We start from the raw sequence: 27683 nt of genomic DNA on the forward strand, positions 1-27683 counted from the left end.
GAGAGATAATAAAATTTTGCTAACAATTTGAATGTAGGCCCCTCTTGATCTTGAGGCCCTAGGCTGAAGCCTAGTTAGCCTATAGGAAAATCCGGCCCTGTGTGCAATGAATTTTATTACTACACATTTTTGTGATGTGCCATCTATTGGAATGACAAATTCAATGCATGTTATTACTTTACACCTGCAAAACTCAAAATATGTAAAGGGAGGTGGTCAAACAGCAGTGGTAAAGAATGTGAATATGTTTATTGTTCTTAATCTTTTTTTTTTTAATAAATTGACACTTTTCTTTCTGGAGGATACACTGTATCACGAAGTCTGTATCGCTGTACGAGGACCGAGTGCATCGTCTCGTGAGCGCTCAGATTTCGTAAAGCTTAACAAATATAACAAATGTTATATTTAGATGCAGAATGGACATGTTTGAGTTAATTTTGCTGGAGCAGTGACGTCAATTTCAAGTGACTGACACAATTCTTATTAGAAGAGCGTCTCTGGATTACAGTCCACCCTGGCTTTAAGCCGACGCAATCCTTAAATTTTGAGATATGTAAAGTACCACTTTCATCCGTTCTGACTATTTACATAACAGACATGGTTATGTTATAATCAACTATATTAATTATCCATAACAATCATAATTGTTTGGAGTTTTGTAGATATATTATGCTTTTCTTGTATTCCATTTTACCCTTTTACTAGAAAAAGAAAGAAAGAAATTCCTTGTTTTTGAGAGTGCAAGAAAGTTTACTGTACGGCCGGGTGACTTTTATTTTGATACACTTTATTGCATTCACCCCTCCAGGACGCGGATAAAGGCAGCTGGCGTCACGCAGTACGAGAACTGAACTGGCATGTAGGGTCTCTGAAGGTGTAGTTCATGGTTTAGTTTGACTGCAGTTTCTTGTCACGCGTGTAGGAGTCGGATAAGCAAAGCCCTGAATGAGAAAGGTACTAACTTTAACTTCGATATCAAAGCGGTCGCGAAGGCTTCTCTTCGTAATAGCGGTAGAATTGAGAAAGCCAACAGCTCGACTCCTTGCAGGTCATTTCTTCGTTTCCCTTGGCACAGTTTAGTCTGTTTGCTTTAAAGACATAACCGCAGCCGATGAACAGCTACTCTCTGGCCGTTTTGTGATGGGTGTCTAGGTTACACTATAGATAATCTAACCAAAACAAAATTAAAATATCCGACTGCGCCGCACAATTTTATTAAGAGTCTGAGAATTCTTGAAATTTGAAGATAATAGTACACAAGTTTCTTTAAATTGGGTGGTGAGTAAACACATAATTAAAGACACGGCAGAACTTTAAAGAAAAACAACAGTAACGTGAATTACACGAGACAATATTATATTGCACCAAGCAGATTAAAGTAGATAACAGCCTAAAATATAAGGAGCGAAAACCTTTTAAAAGGGAAGCACACAGTCCATACAATAAAAGTCCATTAAAACAGTGATAATGGAGGATGCAATCTCTGGTGGTGCGAAGGCGAAGTTGGGAGCTGCCACTGTAAAAAAAACTGCGTTAAAATTACTTAAAAAAATAAGACAACAAATTACAAGCAATATTTTTGAGTAGATTTAATATACTGCACTATTGAGTAAACTTAATTTATTAATTTATTCAAATTTACCTAAAATCAAAGAGTTTAATTAAATATAAGTAGTGGCAAAAATATACTTTTGTTTTATTCCGATTTTCATTTTAATTACTCAAACAAAAAAAAGAGTAATAATACAACGCTGGACAGTAACGACTGCATAACAAATAAATACTAAAATTCCATATATCGTTATTTATTTGAATTTACACAGATAGTCACAACAACGGAATTATATTTTCAAAGGTAAACATTTCAAAATTAAATGTCTGAGGATAATTTTTACTGAATTACACTGACATTCAAATTTCAATGCAAATTCTTTAAAAAAAAAAAAAAAACTTGCACAAAAAGTATATCTCAATCAAAAAATGTCCCAGGAATGAGAGGTAAACGGGAAGGAAACGTGGAGAGTGAAAGAGTGAAATCCCCAGGCAGATGGCGCTCTTCAGACACGTTCTGCATTTAAACCAGCATATCCGCTTAAATGAATGGCCGCCTTTTCCGTTTCTTTTCAGTATGCGATAGCGAAAATCCTGAAATAAAATGGGACGGAGGAAATCACAACAATTTTTTTTTTGCAGCGCTAAATAAATCGCAGTGTTAAAAATTAACCAGAAAATACATTACCTATGCAGAGCACTAATTAAATAAGAGGTCAAATAATACTGTGACGGTTAGGCAGATATCTTTTTATGTTGTTTACAGGTCGTAGTTTAGGACAAACGTCATATCGTTCTCAAACTTATCTTGAAGTGTCACTTTCTTTTTCTGTATAAAATAGTAGTTTTAAACGATAAAAAATATGAACATACGTAACTATCCGAGAAATGTGCCTGCTTTTTAAAGTAAACCAACGAGGTAGGTTGTTAAAAAGATGATACCTTGCTCGCCATTCTTCCCACATGAAGGGAAAGGTTTTGTGAAAACAACTTCTTACGTCTGTAACTATAAGAAATTAAATACTAGTTATACATTACGGAATTAAAATGCTTTATACTTACACATTCATAGTAAAATAGCTCTTATTATGGATAAACGTTACAGCTGATTGCGTTGTTGTAAAGACCAAGAAATCGATGTGAGAGGAAATGCAGTGTCATTAAATTTAACTTAAATGTGTTCAATTCACACTATAGTTTTTTACTTAGAATGAGTTATAGAAGATGTTTACATTTTAAGAAAAATAATGAGTTAACATTGTTCTTAATTTTTTTCATTGAATTAGAATTAAATAATCAATAAAGGGTAAAACCCATTTTAATTAAAGTGATGATTATTTTGAGTATAGTTAGCTATGATTTATTATTTTTCACACATGCAAGATTTATTTTTTACAGCGTGTGTTAACACAACAGTTCATCTTCCAACTGTCCCACTCAAACACACTGTTCGCCGAATGCTTGTTTTCCAACAGAAGTCTTGCTTCTTGTCTGCCAGGTCTTCATTCGGCCCTCTCGTGAATCTTTCTTCCCTTGCTGGACCCGTAGCCTCTCTGGCGAAACTGTCTTTTCCTCCCTGGAGGCAGGGCCGGATTTTCCTATAGGCTAACTAGGCTTCAGCCTAGGGCCTCAAGATCAAGAGGGGCCTACATTCAAATTGTTAGCAAAATTTTATTATCTCTCATGTAATTTACAAACTTAAAAATGGAAGGTGAAAGGGCCTCATAAGTGGAATAGCCTAGGGCCTCTTTTCATATAAATCCGGCCCTGCCTGGAGGTATTTTCTGCAAAAATGAAATTTAAAATTAAAATTATAAAATGAAAATGCAGTCTCTCGCAATTTCATTTCTGAAAACATGCACGCAAGAATGCTGCAAAAATTAAAATAAAATAACTCCATTTGCCATTTAATTTTCAGCCTGAACCACAATGAAGTTACAAAAACGAAAAGTAAAACGCAAATAAGCACTGGCGCCACCTGCTGCTCACTGAATTTTCATTTTCTACTTTGCATTTTAATTTTCGACTTCTCAACATGCAAATAGCGAGGGTCAGTGGGCGGGGTTTGGCGATTTTCTACATTTGTTTTCACCTTCTAAGCAGTAGAGCTATTTCGATCGATAGAATTCTTCTCACTTCGACAGTGTTTAATTGACGTGTTTTTGATCTTTTCACCCCGGTTCTGTGAGTTTCACAGCAAAACTGTCTCACAAAATCCAAAGACCACACATAATTGTAGTTTTGAGGAAATGTGCTATTTAATTACAATATTTAACATGACAGACATTAGCCTTTATTGCATCTTAGTTTCTCTTTATTTACACTTAAGTGGTAACGTGACGCTTTCTATTTCTGTAGTATTGTATTGTACCGTCGGCACCGAGCACCGTAATGGCTCTTCGGCGGAGGCGCTGGAGTGCAGTTTGCAGCAGCAGCAGAACAGGGATGGAGCCAGCTGAGAGACTGACACTTGGGCAGCTTCACCACCGCTTCTCCATCTGTTAAGGTCTGTTTTTCTGTGTGCGCGGACATCAAGTGAGCCGTGAGAAGCAGGGCCGGTGGTAAAAATAAGGGCATGACAGATGTGAAGCGGCCGTGAAGTGCGAGCCTCAAAGCTGACATCCGCCCCTTGATCCGCGCTATTTGCTTTTTGAGAACTTGAAAATGAAAATGCAAAGTGGAAATGTGTTTTACTTTTCAATTTTTGCAACTTCTTTGTGTTTCAATTTGAAAATGAAATTACAAATGGGGTTATTTCATTTTTATTTTACTTTTTGCAGCATTCTTGCGCGCAGACTTTGAAAATGAAATTGCAAAAGACAGACTGCATTTTCATTTTATAATTTTAATGTTCATTTCATTTTTTGCAGAAAATATCTCTCATGTGTTTTACCGTCTGTGTGCCTTGCCAGCGAGTCTGCCTGCGAGTCCCAGCACTCCGTGTGAGTGATCTTGGCAGCGTTTTCTTGGACCGAAGTATGTCACTGCTTTAGTCGCTGTAAACGAAGATGCATGAATTTCCTTGCGTTATCAATAGTCAGTCATTTTCCAACCTGCTACATACTAACACAGGGTCACGAGGGTCTGCTGGAGCCAGTCCCAGCCAACACAGGGCGCAAGGCAGGAACAAATCCAGTCCAGCGCAGGACACACACACACCCACCACACACACACTAGGGAGAATTTAGGATCGCCAATACACCTAACCTGCATGTCTTTGGACTGTGGGAGGAAACCCGCGCAGACACGGGGATAACATACAAGCTCCACGCAGGGACGACCCAGGAAGCGAACCCGGGTCTCCTTACTGCGAGGCAGCACACCACTGCGCCACCGTGCTGCCCGTTATCAATAGTGTAAAAACATTTTCATTTATTTACAAAAAAAAAGAGAACTGTTCTTAGCTATTAAGAAGTACATATACCATTTTATGCGGATTAGAAACCATTGTCTCCAGAACATGTTAATTTTCAAACCAGGTAAATGTAAACATTTTCGAAGAAAGCGGGCAGTTCTGCTATCACAATTTTGTATGTTAATGAGACACAAAGCAGTTTAATCTTCAAAGCAGGTGACAATTTTGCACAACAGGCACGTCCTGTAGACAGACATGAACAATAACCTGTAAACAGAATTTTTCAGGAGATTTGCATTTCCACTTATCACCCTGATCTCAACAAACGGTGCCTATTGCCCATTTATTATCTATTGGCTTTTTACATTTATTATTTACATGTTTTTGCTTGTCCTTTTGCACCAGCATGAACTCTTCAATTCCGATCTTACAGGGCTGCTTTTCGTTTGATATCTGACGGTGAAATCTGTTAAAGGAGATTTTAAATCATCTATTTCATAAAACAGGTCTCATTCTGTTAGAACAAGCTCAAGTCCATTTTATCTGTACAATATCGTACAACAAAGTCATTTTTTCATTAAAAAAAACCCCAGCAAAATACGTGTATTTCTCCTCTGCTTGGCCCAAAAATGGCAATTTTTACTCGATAGACGTATACAGATACAGTACTTTCGTTTGTGGAGCAGAGCGGACCTCGTGAAGAGTTACTGCAGGCGCAAGGCATTGTGGGCGTATCAAGGGGCGGGGCAACTGTCAGTCAAATCTGACTTCACCTGTACTGGGCAGTGCTTTGTGGTTCCAAGCAGCTCATCCCTGTCAGTTATTTTCAGGTTTATCGACGTATGGTTTAACTTAGCAGAACACATTGATAAAAATTGAGGATTTATTTTTGCCTTGTCCTTCAGCAGTGACGTTGACTGCTAAGCTTTCGTCGTGTTTATGTTGCTTGATCAGTTTCCATAGTGTTTTATTTCTTAGATTTTACCCTATGAACACCTGTACACCACAATCTTTCCTTTTTATTGTTGTATTTGAATGTGCCTTTGACTTTTGTGCTCAAAAATAGATTTACAAATGTGACCTTCATTTCCTCAAACTTTGTATCATTATCATTGTATGTTTAAACTTTTCCAGGTTATAAAAATAGGGGGTCCAACAAAAGAGCAGATGGCTGCCAAAGAGAGATAGTCAATCTATTAGGTGATGTCAACTGAAGCTACCATTTAAGGAAGGTTAAGAGGTGTGCTCTCCGGACACTGAGGGGGAGCCATTTATGTAGCTCAAAGGGTGCACGCTCTGGACACCGAGGGCGACTCCTGAACCAGACCTTCTGGCTGCACACTATGGACACAGAGGAATGCTGTTTATGTAAATAAAGCTAATTTACTTTACAGTAAAAGTTGGAACTTTTCGCTGCCATTGATGCTAGCAAGAAGAAAACACACATTACCATTGAGTTTAGCATTCCACAGTCAGCTTTGTCAACTGTACATGCTGAAAGACTACGCTGTGTTCCAATTTCATTATAACAAATTGATTTTTAGTCCCAAGCCCTTTATTCTACTGGGCTTTAACCAGTACTCCCAGGTTTACCTTCCCTAAGATAGGTCAATAAAGTATAATAGTGTCAATGCTTGGTGCCAGAATGGATGCATTGCTCTTTACATAGCTTGCTTTTCTTAGGGGGGAAACTTGCTTTACCATACTAGCTAGAATTCTGTTTGCAGCATTGCAGGCTTGTTTTTTATAGGCTCCTCTGCAGCTGGCTCTGAAGCTGCTTATTTGCCTGACGGAATGCCAGCTCATACTATGGGTGACTCATCCCTGACTCAATGCAGATTGTCAATGCTGTCCTGTACCCGTCCTTTCACAGTCACTATTCCCAGTGACCACTTGGAACAGCACACAACTTTTGAATATAGTGCAGGGGTCTTTATTTCCACTGAAGTCATGTTGCTGGTGACAAAGGCACCTCAGAAAAGACCAAGCATACTTTGTTGCCAGATGGCAAATCTGGGACTTTGAGTGTGGTGCTGTCATGCGGTACAGCAGAGGTGTTTCATTCTGCATTTCTGTCCATTATAAGTAAGCATGTGAACCCAGGTTAACAACAACCGCCACCAGTACTGTTAGCCAACAGGGTGCTGGTGGAAATTGGGCTACTGTTGGCTGAAGAAGAAGGAGAAGAAGAGGGGGGAGGAAGGTAAAGAGAGTGGAACTGAGGGTAGGAACTTTGAATGTTGGCAGTATGACTGGTAAGGAGAGAGAGTTAGCAGATATGATGGAGAGAAGGAAGGTTGATATATTGTGCATGCAAGAGACTAAATGGAAGGGGAGTAAGGCCAGGTGGATCGGAGGTGGATTCAAATTGTTCTATCATGCTGTGGATAGGAGGAGAAATGGGGTAGGAATTATTCTGAAGGAATAGTATGTCAAGAGTGTTTTGGAGGTGAAAAGAGTTTCAGACAGAGTAATGATTATGAAGCTGGAAATTGGAGGTGTGATGATGAATGTTGTTAGTGCATATGCACCGCAAGTTGGGTGTGCCATGGACGAGAAAGAAGATTTTTGGAGTGAGTTGGATGAAGTGATGAACAGTGTACCCAAAGGACAGAAAGTGGTGATTGGAACGGATTTCAATGGACATGTTGATGAAGGGAACAGAGGAGGTGATGGGTAGGTATGGTGTCAAGGAGAGAAATGAAGAAGGTCAGAGGATAGTGGATTTTTCCAAAAGGATGGACATGGTTGTGGTGAATACGTATTTTAAGAAGAGAGAGGAACATAGGACCATGTACAAGAGTGGAGGAACATGCACACAGGTAGATTACATCCTATGCAGAAGAGTTGGTCTGAAGGAGATTGAAGACTGCAAAGTGGTGGCAGGGAAAAGTGTAGTTAAGCAGCATAGGATGGTGGTCTGTAGGATGACATTGGAGATCAAGAAGAAGAGAGTGAGGGCAGAGCCAAGGATCAAATGGTGGAAGTTGAAAAAGGAACACTGCAAGGTTGAGTTTAGGGAGGAGGTGAGACAGGCACTGGGTGGCAGTGAAGAGTTACCAGACAGCTGGGCAACTACAGCAGATGTAGTAAGAGTGACAGCAAGAAGGGTGCTTGGCGTGACATCTGGACAGAGGAAGGAGGAAAAGGAAACCTGGTGGTGGAATGGGAAAGTACAGGAGAGTATACAGAGGAAGAGGATGGTGAAAAAAGTGGAATAGTCAAAGATATGCAGGAAGTAGACAAGAGTACAAGGAGATAAGGCGCAAGGTGAAGAGAGAGGTGGCAAAGGCTAAATAAAGAAAAGGCGTATGATGAGCTGTAGGAGAGGTTGGATACTAAGGAGGGAGAAAAGGACCAATGGGCTAGACAGAGGGACCGAGCTGGGAAAGATGTGCAGCAGGTTAGGGTAATAAAGGATAAAGATGGAAACGTACTCACAAGTGAGGAGAGTGTGTTGAGCAGATGGAAAGAGTACTTTGAGAGGCTGATGAATGAAGAGAACGAGAGAGAGAGAAGAGGTTGGATGATGTGGAGATAGTGAATCAGGAAGTGCAACGGATTAGTAAGGAGGAAGTAAGGACAGTTATGAAGAGGATTCTAAATGGAAAGGCCGTTGGTCCAGATGACATACCTGTGGAAGTATGGAGGTGTTTAGGAGAGATGGCAGTAAAGTTTATAACCAGATTGTTTAATGGAATCTTGGAAAGTGAGAGGATGCCTGATGAATGGAGAAGTGTACTGGTGCCGATATTTAAGAATAAGGAGGATGTGCAGAACTGTAGTAACTGCAGGGGGATAAAATTGATGAGCCACAGCATGAAGTTATGGGAAAGAGTAGTGGAAGCTCGGTTAAGAAGTGAGGTGATGATTAGTGAGCAGCAGTATGGTTTCATGCCAAGAAAGAGCACCACCGATGTGATGTTTGCTCTGAGTATGTTGATGGAGGAGTATAGAGAAGGCCAGAAGGACTTGCATTGCGTCTTTGTGGACCTGGAGAAAGCAAATGACAGGGTGCCTCGACAGGAGTTGTGGTATTGTATGAGGAAGTCTGAAGTGGCAGAGAAGTATGTAAGAGTTGTACAGGATATGTACGAGGGAAGTGTGAGAGTGGTGAGGTCTGTGGTAGGACTATGATATTTGCTGAGGACATTGTGATCTGTAGCAATTGTAGGGAGCAGTTTGTGGAGACCCTGGAGAGGTGGAGATATGCTCTAGAGAGGAGAGGAATGAAGGTCAGTAGGAACAAGACAATACATGTGTGTGAATGAGGGGGAGGTCAGAGGAATGGTGAGGATGCAGGGAGTAGAGCTGGCAAAGGTGGATGAGTTTAAATACTTGGGGTCAACAGTACAGAGTAATGGGGATTGTGGAAGAGAGGTGAAAAAGAGAGTGTAGACAGGGTGGAATGGGTGGAGAAGAGTATCAGGAGTGATTTGTGACAGACGGATATTAGCCAGATTGAAAGGGAAAGTCTATAGGATCGTAGTGAGACCAGCTATGTTATATGAGTTGAAGACAGTGGCACTGACCAGAAAGCAGGAGACAGAGCTGGAGGTGGCAGTGTTAAAGATGTTAAGATTTGCATTGGGTGTGACGAGGATGGACAGGATTAGAAATGAGGACATTAGAGGGTCAGCTCAAGTTGGACGGTTGGGAGACAAAGTCAGAAAGGCGAGATTGTGTTTATGTGGACATGTGCAGAGGAGAGATGCTGGGCATATTGGGAGAAAAATTCTAAGGACAGAGCTACCAGTTAAGAGAAAAAGAGGAAGGCCCAAGAAAAGGTTTATGGATGTGGTGAGAGAGGACATGCAGGTGATGGGTGTAACAGAACAAGATGCAGAGGACAGAAAGATATGGAAGAAGATGATCTGCTGTGGCGACCCCTAATGGGAGCAACTGAAAAAAGAAGATAAATAAGAATGTGACCCTCCTTGTGTGGAGCTGCATATACAGTATACCCATCTCTTGGCTGTCTTCCTTCACTGGAAGATCTCTGGTTTAAGACTCTCCCTTCACAGCTACTCTGTAGCATCTCCATGATCTGCCTTGTCCTTTCCCTACAGTTTTACCAGCAACCCTGCTTCACATAGCTCACTTGGGGTCAGCGGCAACTCAATCTGCCACACTCTTTACCCAGTATGATGACCCCAAAGCTCCACCATAATCTGTGCAGCCAGGCAGGTGGACCTTAGCATATGGAGAAGCGTTGGTGAACTGCTCAGATAACAGTTTCACAGCTGTCCTCCTCCCTGTACAGATGCTGCAAATGACATTCCAGATCCTGTATCTCAGTCTCAAGACTCTCCAACACATCTTAAGAACAGACAAGCATGTTCATTGTAGGTCACTTTGCGATTTGCTAAATCAAATGGAAGGTCTTATCCTCATCCCACTTCCTCACACTAATGTAGCACTTGCGCCAGGTACCAGAATAGATCCTTTGATCTTTACATGGATCTTTATGTGGCTTGCTATCCTTAAAAGGTCTGCTCACCTTTGGCATACTAGGTGGAATTCTGTTTGTGACATTGTAGGCTTGCTGTTTTACAAGGCTCCCCTGCCACTGGATCTGAAGCTGGTCATTTGCACAATGGATTACTAGCTCATACTATGAGTAACTCACCAACCCTGAGTGATGCAACTTCTCAGCACAGTTGCAGTTTGTATAAATGACCATTGATCTGCTCATCCATGCCTTCTGATTCTGTCTGACTTCACTCTCTTGGGGTTAGAGGCAAACCCCTATTACAAACTTTCCTTGGCTCCATCCACAACTAAGGCTTGTGCCAATGGGCTCTAGCAGATGGAAGACATGTCTGAAGTGCTTTTTTACAGGCCTGAACTAAGGGGGTACTACAATAATTTCCTATATTCCCCCAAAGAATCTTTACAGAGAAAAAAAAAAATACAATATTGTCTTGCACTTTACTCCAATTTTAAGAGCAACAGGGCGACATATTGAGCACAAGGATGAAGACATTTGTTTTAATGGTTTGTCTTTTTTAGTGTCTTTGGGTTTGATTAGATCAGCATTTCTCAACCTTTAAGTATTTGCGACCTGAGTTTTCATAACAGTTTTAATCGCGCCCCGACCCCCCCCCCCCCCCCAACGTTTTTTTGAAAGGAGCCCACTAATACCAATTTGTTCTTTTTAAATTAATGATATATCATAGATGCATATTTTATTATACCTACTTAACTTTTATTGACATTTATCTAACTCTTTATTTATTTTCCTAGCATCAGAATGTAGTTTAAGTTAATTTGTTTTGGTTTCAATAGATGTATTTTTCATATTTTTGATTCTTGTTTTCTGATTTTCACATCTTCGCACCCCCCTTTTTGTTACTTTGCGCCTCCCTAGGGGGGCCTACCGCATTAGATTATGTGCTGACTGGATATAACTGTAAGTGAGATCTGCACTTCTCTTGAAGTTGTAACAAAATTAGTTACTTATTGATCACTAGATGCATGTACCTGCATGTATGTTTTCTAATAAAGAGCTAGGAGTGGCTGTCACGTCCTAAGGGTATTGTATTCCAGGATGGTAGTGCCTGTGCAGAGGTGATAGGAGGAAAAAGGTGAGGAGCAGACATGCTTTAGTAAAGAGGGTATATATTTGAGTTGTAACACAGATGCTGGCAAGATGGAAAAATTAAAGTCACCATCAGTGCTGACACTTGCTGGTAATTTAGAGGAAAGTTAGCACAGTAGGGAGCAATGTTTTTAATTGTATGTAACCGAGGTTTTAAGGCCCTCGACACTTCGTTTTCTAGTGCCATCTCCTGGCCATTTGTATTAACATTACACAAACTGACAAAGGTCCGTGATGGTCTATGAAACATCTGGCAATGAAAGCTACTGAAAAATCCTGCTTTTCCAGTCCTTAATAACTAAAAGTAAAATTGCAACAAAATATAACTAATGCCGATAGGTGCAATATGCTCTACTGCAATCAAGAGTTTTAATAAAACAGAATTAAGACCCCTCGCTCCTAGTGCCCAGGCTCTTCTTATAAATATCCCTCTTGTACATTTTGTCTTTATTATGTCTCCTGTTATTAAAAATGGCACATTTTTAAAATCTAACACTGAGCCATTTTTAAATTTCTGTTGTCTCATGACCATCTAGACCAGCAGTAGTCAGACTGTATGCTGTGACTCCATGCTTTTCCATGATTTAAATGTCCTGATGAAATTGTTTGCTGTATGTATCACTGAGCATACAAACGTCTTCAAAAAAAAAAAAAAAAAAAAGAGTCCAGTGAGGACACTAGAGGGCACTGTTGCTCCTCTAACCCAACACAGTTAAAAGCACAAAGAGCTTTTTTATTTTTAAGGAAACTCTTCCCCAAAGTGTTTCCCACCACCACAGACACAAGTAAACAATACAGCACCGAATTATTCTTCTTTCTTTTTTCTACTCTTTCTCCTCTGCTCCTCCCAGAAAGCATCATCCACCTTCTACCTGACTTTGGCTCATCTATGTGAGGTCAACCTAGTAGTGCTTCTGCTCTTCCACCCCCGTGGTCTGCAAGCACTTTCAGGTTAGGCGGGAACATCATGCCCCATGTCCCTTCCACAACAGTCCCTGGCGGCACCCACGGTACCCATCAGGGCTGAGATATCTAACTCCAAGTCCCATGATGCCCTGTGGGAATCTGGTGCACCGCTGTAGACCAGGGCAGCTGCCATCTAGTGTTTTGGGGGAGGCAGTGCCATAAACCAGCTGCCTTCCCCCATCCTTTCATCTTTTGGGCGTCCTGGCTGGGCTGGGCTGGGCTGCCAGCCGTCCCTTACTATATATATATTTAATAGAACATTAGAACAATCTAGATGAGAATAGGCCATTCTGACCAACGAAGCTTGCCAGTCCTATCCACTTAATTCTTCTAGAAAACATCAAGTCGAGTTTTGAAAGTCCCTAAAGTCTTACTGTCTACCATGCCACTTGGTAACTTATTCCATGTGTCTATGATCTCGGTATAAAGACTGTGGTTCTCTGTGTAAAGAACTTTTCAGTGACATACTAACTCAAAAGAGACGATGAGAAATGACATGGCCAGAAAAGGTGACCAACTTTTACAAGGAGATCAAATCATCAAAACACTTCAGAGCTTGTCAAAAATTGAAGTTGGAAAGTGATCGTCATGGTGACAGGTGATGCCACTGATGGAAATGGCAGTGCCCTATTCAAACATAATGGCATTGCAGGGAAACAAAATAACTTTTAATTTCTCACAAACATTTTCTAGAGTAAAATACATGTTTGCATAAGATTTTGAAGGGTCGAAACCCTCAACTTAAACATAAACCTGGCACCAAACATTTGTAAATAAATAAATAAACCAAAACCCATGATACCAATAGGGGGCTTCGCGTGTTTGGTTTGTTGTGGAGAAAACCTCAGAAAAAATAAGCAGGCAGTCAGAATTTAATACTTTATTGCACAGCATAGAAAACAATTGCAGATCACATAAAGTCTGTCTCAGTTCATGAAGTGAGCCCCGAGTGCCCAGAGAGCCCCGAATATGTTACAATTCTTATCTCCAAATGCCCACCTTCCAGACTCGTTTCCCAACATCTACTGTATAGAGTTTCCCATGATTTTGTCCCCACTCAGCACCACTCTACCCATAGCAATCACCTGATGTTTCAGACCTCCTCATAACAATATTCTTGCCCCTGAAGACATCCCCATAATAGTCTTCTTCCCACTAGACCTCCTCATAACAATATTTTAGCTGGCAGGACATATTTGCCATCTAGCGGTGAGCATCACCTGATTACCCCTCCCTTCATTCTCATGGCCTAATCCTGAGCTGTTAAGATCGATGGCCTTTCAGTTAATCAATTCTTAAGAATTAAGTTGAGATCAGAAGGACCCATGTATGAAAACTGGACTGCCTAATTAATAATTCAATAAATGATTAATAGTTGCACTAAGCATCCTGTAAGGCTAAGGCTAACATAACAGGCAACTGTGCCAGTGAATTGCAGTGCACATCTTCACTGATAAGGGCCAAGCTGCGAACAACCTTGACATGACACAGTGCTTCACGCTTGAGAGAAAGAATAATAATAATAATAATACTTTTTATTTATATAACGCCTTTCCCATGCTCAAGGCACTTACAGAATATAAGAAGAAATGGCACGGTATACAGTATATAGCATTGTACAAACCAGATAAAAAAATAAAGAAGATTACGACAGTGAATTCAGAGGAAAAAGACAAGCCTTTAACAATTGATTCTTTAAGCTAACTAATATGTGCTACTATATATTTTAATTGTATTGCCTAAGGTATTGATGAGCCCTAATGGGTACTTGTGTACTAAATGGATGGTATGACAAAGGAAAACAGAAGTGTTTTGATGACTTCATAACATATTTATTGGGATAAAAGAATCTATAGAAATTTACAGAAATTGAAATATTACAGAAATATTATAGAAATGCGGGCGGCACGGTGGCGCAGTGGGTAGCGCTACTGCCTCGCAGTTGGGAGACCTGGGGACCCGGGTTCGCTTCCCGGGTCCTCCCTGCGTGGAGTTTGCATGTTCTCCCCGTGTCTGCGTGGGTTTCCTCCGGGCGCTCCGGTTACCTCCCACAGTCCAAAGACATGCAGGTTAGGTGGATTGGCGATTCTAAATTGGCCCTAGTGTGTGCTTGGTGTGTGGGTGTGTTTGTGTGTGTCCTGCGGTGGGTTGGCACCCTGCCCAGGATTGGTTCCTGCCTTGTGCCCTGTGTTGGCTGGGATTGGCTCCAGCAGACCCCCGTGACCCTGTGTTCGGATTCAGCGGGTTGGAAAATGGATGGATGGATTATAGAAATGCAGATGTACAATTGTTTTGACAATTTCGGAAAACTAGAGATACAAAGGTCATGGCACCAAATTGAAGAGGGGAGGTTGCATAAAGTTTCCCCCTACCCATTCTAGTGTTGGGCCGTTTAGTACACAAATACCCCCTAATACTTCTAAATGTCATTTAATTGTTTATATGTTTTAGGCTCTACCTTTAAGAGCTTACCCTTTACTCACACAGGCAAAGGCCTTACATGCAGTTTGTTTTGTCATCTGTCAGTAATAAGCTCTACTCCTGCATTTCTCAAAACAAAGTTTGCCTGCCTGCTTCCTCAGAGAGCATGATAGCCTCGTCTCACAGCTCGACTCGCAGAAACTCAAAACAAGGCGAGTAAGAAGGACAGGCAGGCAAGAGGCCTCTCTAACAAAACTAATGGTGTCCTTTTAACATTGTTTCAGGCCTAGACTTTTCATAGCTAAGAACACAAAAACTAATCATGCAGCACATTGATCCTTGATCAAAATTCTCAAAAGGTTCAGCTTGTGGAGATCGCTCCCTATTTTAAGATAACTATCAGTTTTATGATTTCTCAAAAAGTTTTTGCAGACACTTTTGATGCATCGCCAAACAGCTTTCTCAACTTCGTTCACCTCTCATGTTATAATGCTCTGAAGAACTGAGGAACTACAAAAATGCCTTCCTTAATCTTGGCACAACTGATCTGAGGAAATGTACAGGAACATCTCAATAAATTAGAGTATCATCAAAAAGTTAATTTATTTCAGTAATTCAGTTCAAAAAGTGAAACTCATATACATATTCACTATACACAGAGTGATATATTTCAAGCGTTTATTCTTTTCATTTTGCTGATTATGGCTTATAGCTAATGAAAACCCAAAATTCAGTATTTCAGAAAAAGTAGAATATTGTGAAAAGTTCAATATTGTAGACTCACGGTGTCCCAACTCCTCTTGGCTAATTTACCTAAAACACCTGTGAAGGGGTCCTGAGCCTTGAAATGGTCTCTCAGTCTGGTTCAGTAGGCCACACAATCAGACTGCTGACTTGACAGTTGTCCAGAAGACTTGTCATTGAGACCCTCCACAAGGAGGGGAAGCCACTAAGGGTCAGCTGGCTGTTCACAGAGTGCTGTGTCCAAGCATATTAATGGAAAGTTGAGTGGAAGGAAAAAATGGGGCAGAGAAAGGTGCACAAGCAACGGGGATAACCACAGTCTTGAGAGGATTGTGAAGCACAGCCCATTTGAGAATTTGGGGGAGATTCCCAAGGAGTGGACTGCGGCTGGAGTCTGTGCTTCAAGAGCCACCAAACACAGACATGTGTATCCGGGACATGAGCTACAACTGTCACAGTATTCCTTGTGTCAAGCCTCTCCTGAACCAGAGACCATGTCAGGAGCATCTTACCAGGGCTAAGGAGAAAACAGACTGGACTGTTAACAGCTCAGTGGTCCAAAGTCCTCCTTTCAGATGAAAGTCAATTTTGCATTTCATTTGGAAATCAAGGTCCCAGATTCTGGAGAAAGAGTGGAGAGGCACAGAATCCAAGTTGCTTGAGGCTCCAGTGTGAAGTCTCCATAGTCAGTGATGATTTGGGGAGCCATGTCATCTGCTAGTGTTGGTCCACTGTGTTCTATCAAGTCCAAAGTCAGCACAGCTGTCTACCGGGACATTTGCTTCCCTCTGCTGACAAGATTAATGGAGATGCTGATTTCATTTTCCAGCAGGACTTGTCACCTACCCACACTGCCAAAAGTACCAATACCTGGTTTAATGACCATGGTGTCACTGTGCTTGATTGGCCAGTAAACTCACCTTACCTAAACCCCATAGAGAATCTAACAAGAGGAAGATGAGAGACACCAGAGCCAACAATGCAGACGAGCTGAAGGCCGCGGTCAAAGCATCCTGGGCTTCCATAAGACCTCAGCAGTGCCACAGGCTGATTGCCTCCATGATGCAGTAATTCATGCAAAAGGAGCCCCAACCGAGTATTGAGTGCCTACATGGACAGACTTTACAGTAGGCCAACACTTCTGTATTCAAAATCATTTTTTATTATTGGTCTGATGTAATATTTTAATTTTCTGAGATACTGAATTTTGCATTTTCATTGCCTGTAGGCCATAATCAGCAAAATGAAAAGAAATAAATGCTTAAAATATATCACTCTGTGTGTAATGAATCTGTATAATATATGAGTTTCACTTTTTGAATTGAATTACTGAAATAGATTAACTTTTCGATGATATTCTAATTTATTGAGATGCACCTGTATTTATTTACTACAAGAGCCCCATTTTGGTCTTATCCATTTCCTTTAACAAACTTCTTCATAAGTCAAGTTTGGTGACGAAATAATCAGATTTTTGCTTTCTGGAACAAATGAGGTACATCATGGCCACACTTTCCAATCATAGTGGCTCTTCTATCCATCTATCCATCCATCCATCCATTATCCAACCCGCTATATCCTAACTACAGGATCACAGGGGTCTGCTGGAGCCAATCCCAGCCAACACAGGGTGCAAGGCAGGAAACAAACCCTGGGCAGGGCGCCAGCCCACCGCAGGGTGCACACCAAGCACACACACTAGGGACAATTTAGAATCGCCGATGCACCTAACCTGCATGTATTTGGACTGTGGGAGGAAACCGGAGTACCTGGAGGAAACCCACTCAGACACGAGGAGAACATGCAAACTCCACGCAGGGAGGACCCAGGAAGCGAACCCGGGTCTCCTAAATGCAAGGCAGCAGCGCTACTCACTGCGCCACCATGCTGCCTGCTCTTCTATTCTTACTGTCCCAATCAAGCAGAATACAACAGCATTTGGTGTAAACCGAGTCGGGCAGAAGTGTAGTCACCTTTGGATCTTCCCACTTATTTAACTTGTATTTCTGATACTGAATTTTTCTTCATGTTTATCCCACAATGACACAAAATGATGTAAATATGACAGTAGGGTCACATGAAAACTCAGCCAGGTAGGGAAAATCTGACATCATTTTTGGATTTGACATTGCAAAGTATGTTTAGAACACAATCTTTGGGACAAAACTGCTGTTAACCAGTATATGAAATGGGATTAAATGGAGGAGACTGCTCCTTCATTATAAAACTCCAGTTCATAAATGAGGCATTGGAGTGTTTCATTGTCAAAGAGCACTCCTTTCTATTAACCCCTCCTTTCAAAAAGCTTTTGATGCGATATCTTTTAAAATGCATAAAGTAAAAAATTGAATTAAGATGTGCAGAAACCCTTTATTGTGAACGTTCTTTGGACCGGGGTACCTCAATTGTCAATATGAGGTCCTTTTGATCATTTTTTAGATTTTTTAAAAGGTGTAATATATTAACATCCTCAAACCTACTTAATCCACTTCAGGATTTCTTGGATATGAAGCCTCTCTGGCAGCGCTGGATGCAAGTTATGAACCCATCATGGACACGACGACAGTCCAATTCAGGGCTTGCTCACATGCACGAACATACAAACTGACAGGACTGGATCACCGATTTGCCTAATCTTCATATCTTTAGGGGTGTGTGTTCAGGGGTGGAAGGTGCAAACTCCTCACACACAGGGACCAGACATGGGATGTGAACCCAGGATGCAGAATCTGGCAAGCGGCTCTGTTAAGTAAATAAAGATTGAAGGAGTTGACTGCTGTGGATTTAGCGTTTGATTTTTTTGGTACACTTCTCAATATATTCTACTGTTTTCTGTTTACAGAGAAAAGGAGAAGCTGCTCATTCCAGTAATGAATCTTAATCTATAGCATGGAGGAAGGCAGTGTGGACATTAAGGAAGAGGACTGCAGGTGGGAATCTGTGTTCCATCAGCAGGAAAGTCCTGCTGTTATGGAGGAGGATTGTGAGTTCGTAGTAAAAGACATTAAAGAAGAACCTTCACCAGTATTTCATAGAAATTTTATGCAAAAAGATGAAACAGTAGACAATATCAAAGAAGAACAGGTTAAATCAGTGGCTGGTGTACGTCAGTCAGACATTGCACCACATCATTCTGTATATGTGAAGTCTGAATCTTTGGAATTTGACATGAAGAGATCAGAACAATCCTCAGGGTCAAGTCTCACTGGTGGAGGTAGGTGCTAAATTAAATAAAATTGCCATCCTGTGGTTGATGTTCTATACCCGTAGAGACTCTCTTTTCTTTATACTAAGTGTAATAATGCTCGATATGATCTATGAATTGTGTACTAAAAATATTATGTATTTATAAACCACTTCATAATTCCTTTATATTTAGAAATATCTCAGATTTACTTATTCCAATTCAGGACCACGGGTGAGACCAGAACCTATGCTGACCGCACTGGGCGCAATGCAGGAAACAACCCTGGATGGGGTGCCAGTCCATCACATTCCCGTATGCACATGGGCCACTTTGGCATGGTCAGTTTGCCTAATCAGCAGTTCCTTGGAGATGTATGAGGGACCCCAGAGAAAAACCCATGCAGATATGTGGAGAAACTTGTAAACTCCACATAGACAACAGTTTGGCATGGAATTGGAAACCATGGCACTGGACCTGGGAAACAGCAGTGCTGACCGTGCAGTCTCAAAGCATCATAAAACACTGCAGAGAAGAACGACTAGACTGATTCCAGGGCTACAGGGCATGAATTATGAAGAAAGATTAAAAGAGCTGAGCCTTTACAGTTTAAGCAAAAGAAGATTAAGCAGTGACATAACTGAAGTGTTTAAAATATGAAGGGAATTAGTCCAGTGGATCGAAATGGTTACGTTAATCCTTTGAACCCTACCCTCCCCAGCATTTTGGCGCTATAACCCTGGTTTCCTCAGCAATTTTGAAAAACAAAAAATTTAATTTATAAAAGTAAAATTTTATGATACAGTGGAGCCTCGGTTCACAAATGTCTCTGAACACGTACAGATCGGGTTACGACCAAAAAGTTCACCAAACTTTTGCCTCGGTTCACGACCACACACTCAGTATACGAACAAGCCAGTTTCCCTTTCGGTTTGTGCGCGCTGATGATTTCTGCACGTGTTCAGTCTCTCTCTGTGCATTCCCTGTGCAGCGAGCGAGAGAGAGAGAGACACACACACACACACACACACACGCATGAGAGAGAGCAAGAGCAAGAGCGAGATGCACGCGTGAGAGAGAAACACACACAAACACACACACACACTCTCTCGCACACACACATGCGCGTGCGCACGAGAGAGAGAGACGCACGCACGCGTGAGAGACACACACACACACACAGACACGCATGCACGCACGCATGCACGCACACACGCGAGAGGGCTGGCCGCGTAAGGCCGAGAAGGCAGTCAAAGAATGCACAGGGCTTGCTTTTAAAGAGACTGATTCAAGCATTGTTTTAACGTCATTGCATTTAATGAAGACTTTTTTCTATTGGATTTTAACCTCCACTTCACTTCTATTTACAGCGATCGGTTCGTAGCGTGCATTGTTGTAATGTTACTTTTCTTGGTTGTTTATTAAATTACAGATTTTTCAAATGTTCATTTTTTTCCCTGTGCTTAAAACTCATTAAAAAAAAGTGTTTTTAGCAAGCGGTTGGTAGCGCTATAGCGCAAACTCTTGCAATGTTAGTTTTCTCTGTTGTTCAAGGTTTTCTCAGTGTTATTCAACGTTTTTACATTTAGTTTACTATTATGCTGTGCATTCTATGGTATAATTAACTATATTTGTGCTTCAAAATCTTTAAAAAAAAGTATATTTACATACAGTTTGTACGGTCTGGAACAGATTAATTGTATTTACATACAATCCTATGGGGGAAATTACTTCGGGTCATGACCAAATTGGTTTACGACCAGAGTTTTGGAACAAATTACGGTCATGACCCGAGGTTCCACTGTATGATGATAAGCCACACCGTTATAACAGATTGATACTATAGAACTAGTTAAATCGCTTTCATTTTCTACCATCCATTGTAAGGACCTACCTACGCAGGTGTCCTATGGTGAGCTCAGGGAGGAAAGAAACCTCCCATGGAGCAGAAGGGCAAAAGCTCTCTTTGCCTGCTTGTTCTTCTCTGCATACACACTAAGCATCTGCTGTATTGAGTTGCTCCCATGCTAAAGTACAACTAAAGTTCCTTTCTGTTTTCTTCTTGAGTTCAACGTGAAAAACAAAACTGACGCTGCTGCTGAAAAAACAAAAACGCACCATAACTTGCATAAGTAGCATAACAATATAATCAGACAGCAGTATATTTACAGTATGTGTGTGGTCTAATATTGCAAAGGCCAGTGTATCAGCCTTTTGGGAATATGCCTCTACGGCACTGGACTACAAGATTTAGAGAGTAGTGTAGTGTAACAGATATGCGTAATCTATTATTTGGTCCAGCAGGTTTATGACGATGGATAGGTGGGCTGTTATACCAGTCTTTCATGTATGTACTGCTTTATGGCTGGTCCAGAAAACAGCCTGCAAGGTTCAAAGGGTTACAATGAGTTCATCAAGAACATGGCGACACAGCTGGAAACTTGTTAAGGATACAGTTTGCATGGACATTAGGAAGTTTTTCTTTACACTGAGAACCAAAGACACTTGAAATAAGCAACCAAGTATTGGGGTAGACAGTAGGAGTTTCATAACTTGAGTTAATGTTTTTTTTTGGAAGAATTAAGTGGGTAGGACGGGCAAGCTTTGTTGGACTGAATGGCCTGTTCTCATCTGGATTGTTGTAATGTTTGTAATTAGCTTCATGCAAAGTGCCCACCTGTCTAGACACAGATCATACAAAATGTCCCCACATTAAGACCCTAATTATGACTGACATGGTTAGTCACCTGGTTCTCATGTCCCACGCTCACGTTATTCTTGGAAGTAATATTTTGTAATCGGGTCAGAGAGTTTTGAACTCACAGCTGCTGTCAGAGTAACATCTGAAAATCTTAGGCCACACTGCTCAATCATCTACTCAACTTACTTAAGTAGGAGAATCCACTGACGAGAATACATCAGGAAAAGGAGATCTTGTTTTAATTTAATTTTAAAAAGTATTTTCTCTAAAAGGAACTTTCCTGTAGCTTCTTCAGAATTTGAGAAGAATTTCTTCATGTGGTATTTAAATAAGTGTAGCTGTGCTTCTGTTCACATGCTATTAATGTCTCTTGAGAGGCTGCTCTATATTGGACTTTCTGATTTTATAACTTGTGGATGCTAGGGATCACTGTTGCCCCTTAACACTAGAATTACCAGAGCCTACGAAAAAACTCGTAGATCCGGCCCACCTTAAATCGCTTCTTAAAACCGTTCTCACCTCTCCGCCAGCGTCTTTTGTCATCTAAATGTACTGATAAAGACAAGCTGCCAGCAGCCGGCTATTCCATCCCCCCAACCACTTAGAACGTAAACGAGCTTTTCCCAGCTCATGCCTTGATTGATTATCTGGAAGTGAAGTGGAGTTTTAGAGTAGAAATAATAGATTGTTATTTGGAACACATGCATTTCATATGTGTTGCATTTCTACAGCAATCTGTGTAAACACATTGTTAAAACAGAAACGTTTTATATATTCTAGTAGCAAATGACAAAATGTAGGCATAAACTATATAATGTATGAAGCCTGAAGTCCAAATATCAAAGAAACACTTTCACAAAAGGTACAAAAAAAAAAAAGCCACCGCCAAAAAAGCCGCCTTAGTGTGTGACATTGACACGCGTTAGCTATCACTGCTTCTGTGGCACAACAGTATCAGTCCCTGACTGGGAATCAGAAGGTTATGAGTTCGATCCTGCACAACTCCATTTTGAGAAGTGTTCTTATTTTCACTATTTTAGAATAAAAAGATACATTTGATTTCAGTCTGTAACAGCCGGTGTAATTTATGATATTTGTAAAGGTTAGCTTTATTATTTTTTTAAATTCACTTTTCATTGTCTCAGTCGCGTTCACGGTCCTTCCCTACCCCATCTGACACTGCTGTTTTCACATAAAGACGCGCTATAGTTCTGCAGTGTATCACGATACATACGACCGCGTGTTTTTTTCCCCCAATATTGCCATTCCCCACGTGTTGCTGTATGCTGTTTCTTTTGTACTCCAGGACATGCAGAGGAAAGCATAGTAAAGAGCAGTCACTTCAGCGCTATATGCAATCATCAGACACTCCCCATCTGACACTGATGTTTTCACATAAAGACGCGCTAAAGCTCTGCAGTGTACTTGTGGCTGCATTGTCGTACCAGTGCTTGCGAACTGAAGTGTCTGCATGCACTTTTCGTGGCATTATACGTGTATTTTTTGAGTATGCCCATGTAGCTCAAACACAGGAACATATGTTGATGTACAAGTATAACAAAACAAGTGCACTTTTATTCAAGACTATAACCGAAGAAAACAGAAAGCAAGTTACAGTAGGCGGTTGATATGACAGCTTGCGTGGTGGAATGCTAAGAACTGCTGATTTCCATTCTGTGCTAAATAACTGTTAACATTTGAATCTGATGATTGCATATAGCGCTGTCTTATTCAGTGTGCGCAAGAACATGCAGGTGGCCAGTTGCTGCGTGCTACAACGCACATTTGAAAAATGAAAGAGACAAATATATGTGACGTTTTGAAGAAATCATTTTATCTCTTTTAGGGCGGATGTCGACTTTTGTCGACAGGAGGGGTTGAAGGCGAATGTCGACAAAAGTCGACATCCAGGGATAGGGGGCGACAATCAGCTGTTAATGGCGACAAATCTCACTGTCACGTCACAGGCATTCTCTCTGTGCTTGGAGGAATGCTAGACTCGTTGACTCTGCAAATAAACATTGCGTGTGCGTGAGTTGCGAAATGTAAACAAAGGCAAGATGGCACCGACATGTGAAAAGGCAGCGAAGCAAGTGCAGAAAAGAAAACACTCGGCAGGCGATGTTTTGCGCATTATAGCGGAGTCGGACTATTGATTTTTCAGAATCAGATTTTATTGGCAGTGATCAGGAGATCGAGCAAGAGAGTTAGAAGCAGGCATCAGCTGATCAGACACCAGCCGATGCCGCGCCAGCGGATCTGCTGCCAGTTGAGTGCCTTCGCGCAGCCGATGCATCTACGGCAAAGTTCGCATGGGATAAATACACAGACATTGATCCGTTGAGAGCCGATCTGGCTACCGGAGTTTACAAGACGGCATGGCTTGCTGTTGGACATGACAGATCACCAGCTGCTGTACTTCAGGCTGCTCTCTCCTGATGCTGCTTTTCAGCTACTGTCAGACGAGACAAACAGGTAGGCAGAGATTTTTTTTGAATCGCAGGCTGCGTTTGCATCGCATTCTCGTTTTTCAAAGTGGAAACCCACAACGAAAGACAAGATGAAGCGCGCTGTGGCATTACAAATAGAGATGGGACAGAACTGGTGATATAACTTCAGGGAGCATTGGTCCAAACGTGTTTTGTCCCCTGGTGGCTTAGGTACGTGCTGCTGCAAAGTTTTATTCACTTCTGTAATAAACAGAAGCAAATCCCATGGGGTGAGCCAGGCTATAATGTCATACATAAAGTTCATAAAGTTTCAGAAGATGAAAAGAGGTGACAATACGGTTTTCATGCAGGCAGAAAACTTGGTGGCAGTGGCATGGCACGATGGCAAATGGGTGACTTGTCTCTCTACAGTACACACTAACAATATATGTTAGAAAGTGCAGCAACAGACAATTGAAAAATAGGCATCAAAACAACACATAATATTGTAAGGAGTGCAATGTGGCAATGACTGAAATTGGCTGCTTTGAGCGAGATCAGACTTTGCTGTGTAACATGTATGTGATATGTATGTGAAATCATAGAGTATGCAGGCTCATACAACATGCAAGACAGTAACATTTGTCAAAAGTAAATTTTTTTGTTGATTTGATGTGTTAAACAATTGCTTTGTGTTCTTTTTTAAAAATGTTAGTTTTTGGAAAAATATTCAGCCCTGGGAGAAAAGAAACAAAAAAAAAATTAGCCCTAAAAGAGTTAAAACGCGAATAGTACCAATCAGAAAACATCGTCGAAGTAATGCAATATTATTTGAAAACGAACAGCGGCAGATCGGGTGTGAAGTTATACTGGCGCTGTTTGAGTCAGATCAGAAGCTGAATAAGCTGAAAAAGCTCCTGTTCTGACTCTAAGTAAAAAAGCATGAATTAATCAACAGAAATAACCGCGATTGACATTTTAAACTTAACGATTTACAGTGCATACCAATTTATAAATTTAATGTCCGTTTGAGGAAAAAAAACCCACTTTTTTCAAAGCTGAGAGTCGAACTCACGTCTCTGTAGCATGGTAGGGCAGCTGTGCTCCAAGTCAGCAAACCGTAGCGTTAAGCCACGGAAGCTGTTGTATCATCCTTGAACCTTTTGTGAAAGTGTTTATTTGATGTTTGGACTTCAGGCTTCACATATTCTATAGTTTATGCCTACATTTTGTAACATTTATTACTAAAATATGAAAAAGTTTCTGTTTTAGCAATGTGTTTACACAGATTACTGTAGAAACGGAACACGCATGAAATGCATGTATTCCAAATAACGATCTATTACAGTATTTCCATTCTAAAACTCCAGCAGTTCAGTCACTTCCAGATAATCAAACATGGCATGAGCTGGGAAAACTTAGTGAACGTTCTGCGACGGTGGGGGATGGAATAGCCGGCTGCTCGCTGCTCGTCTTAATCGGCACATTTAGAAGACAAAAGAGAGGTAAGAATGGTTTTAAGATGAGCTGGATCTACGAGTTTTTTTGTAGACTCTGGTAATTCTAGTGTTAAACCCAACAGACAGACATGCAGGACACCCGGTAAAAGAACCAAGAAGATCTTTTTAATTATTTTCTTCTGAAAAACAGTGCCCTCAAAGCACCACAGCCACAATAAACATGCAAGTAATACAATAAGCACAATAACTATAATACAATACTCTCTCTTTCTTTTTCTCCACAACTACCCGACTCTGGCTCACACGCTGGGTGCTTCACAGTCCTTTATATATGGTCTGACACGGAAGTGCTTCTGTTCTTCCGTTCATGTGACTTGCCAGCATTTCTGGGGCAGATGGAAAAGTTGAGTTATCTTCAGCCCGGAAGTGCTTCTGAATTTCCATCCTCGTGACTCACTAATACTTCCGGCATTATGAGGAAAGCCTGACTCCCCAGGTCCTTCTGCAGCATTTCCTGGCATCACCCATGGTACCCAGCAGGGCTGTGAAGCCGAACTCCAGTTCCCATGGTGCGCTGCGGGAATCCGGGGCACTGCCATACTGTAGGGAAGTCTCCATCTAGCGTCTTGGGGAGGCAGTGTCTAAAAGTAGCTGCCTTCCCCCATTCTTCCATTCTCGGGGTGTCCCGGCTGGAATGAGCTGCCAGCTGTCCCTTACAAACTTCACATTGCTAGGTTATTTATTTTTTGTTTTTTTAACACCGATATTTAACATGGGAATAATTCTTGTACTACCATGTGGTTCTATGCCATATTTAGAGCAATGTAATTCTTTAAAAGTATCAAACTTAAGGATTTTTGAACGGTGCTTCCATGAACTTTTGGCGGGCCACAGGGTGAGCCGCTGGTTGGTGTGCGTGCCTTGCTCTGCTGTGTCAGGCTGGCCACAAGAAATATTGTTAGTGTGGGTCCCCTGCCAGTTGACAGCCAGGAAGTCCCATCTGGGATGCCACTTGAGGAAGTCAACCTCCCGACACAGACAGGCACCATGACACAAGTCCAAGCACACATGCTTTTATTTCTTTTCTTTGTTGCCTTTACAGCACACAGTGCACAAACCACCCAAAAATATTGCTCATTCCCTTCTTCCTTCTCTTTCTTTGTCCTCTCTCTTTCTTGATTTCTCTCTTTTCTTCTGCCGCCTACACTCCTCTCCGCAAGCTTTGTCCTCCTTCTCCTCCTCCCGACTCTGGCTCTCTGAATGGAGTGAGGTGGCCTCTTTTATACTGCACCTGGAATTGCTCCAGGTGATCCACGGTCATCTGGCTTCACTTCCAGGTGTGGCAGAATTGCTGCAGTCCAGGGCTCCGCAACTGTCCAGGCTCCCCCTGGCGGTAGCCACGGGCACCAGCAGGGTTGAGCTTCCAAGCTCAGAGCCTGTGGCCCCGATGTAATCCAGGCGGGTTGCCTTCTCATGTTCCAGGGGAGACAATGTGTACAGATAACAGAAGAATCCTCCATATTGGATGAGCTCATCTGTGAATTTCCTTCAGAATCTGTCCTTGGAATTTTAGTTTCTCTCAGATATGCTAAGCACATCAGAGTCAATGTCTTTCATAATGTGTCAAAATTCACACATGCCACTAAAACTGGAGGGATGATAGGTAATGAAGAAGCAGCAAAGACAGATAAGAAAGACCTGGATAGTCTTTACTGAATCATGTCATCATCTTCTGAGGCTGCTTTTCCTGGTGAGGATCAGTGTGGCAGCAGGCCAAGAAAACCAGACCTCTCTGTCCCCAACTGTAGATTCCAGCTCTTCTTTTGCAATTCCCAGGCATCGCCAAGTCTGCTGAGAGATATAACCATCCAGTGTTTTCTGGGACTGCCTTGGGGACTGGGATGTGCCTGGAAAAAGTGGAACCTAACCATGTGGAATTATGATGATATGCCAAGCAAGGTCCATCAGGTTCTTATTGAGAACCTAGTGAGTGCCCATTCTGTGTCTATAACTGAAAAAATAAGAAGCACTGACAAGTGGATTGGACTGATAAGCGACTAACGTGAATTAATGAGGGCTACTCTGTGCAGCCTGGGGATTGTAACTAAATGTGCTGACAAAACTGGGTTTCCAAATTTATTCTGATGTCCAGAGTCATCTTTTGTTATGAATCTCACCTTGGTGTATATATGTAACACATATCCATCCTAATGTCTATTTAGTATTATGTTATTACCAGCACCTCATATCGTCATGATTAGGGCTGAATTT

The 27683-nt window shown here is 41.4% G+C and overlaps 1 protein-coding gene across 1 annotated transcript in view; it reads left to right on the top strand.

The window, feature by feature from the left end:
- The first annotated feature begins 853 nt into the window (after positions 1–853).
- Positions 854–27683, top strand: part of LOC127527453 (zinc finger protein 501-like) — a 34441-nt gene continuing 7611 nt past the window's right edge. The window contains exons 1-2 of the mRNA XM_051926293.1: positions 854–954; positions 18481–18852. Of these exons, the coding sequence (XP_051782253.1) occupies positions 18528–18852 (325 nt within the window). The 5' untranslated portion in view covers positions 854–954; positions 18481–18527. The remainder of the gene's footprint in view (positions 955–18480; positions 18853–27683) is intronic.

Source organism: Erpetoichthys calabaricus, chromosome 1 (assembly GCF_900747795.2).
Source record: "Erpetoichthys calabaricus chromosome 1, fErpCal1.3, whole genome shotgun sequence".
In the NCBI taxonomy this organism is placed as follows: domain Eukaryota; kingdom Metazoa; phylum Chordata; class Cladistia; order Polypteriformes; family Polypteridae; genus Erpetoichthys; species Erpetoichthys calabaricus.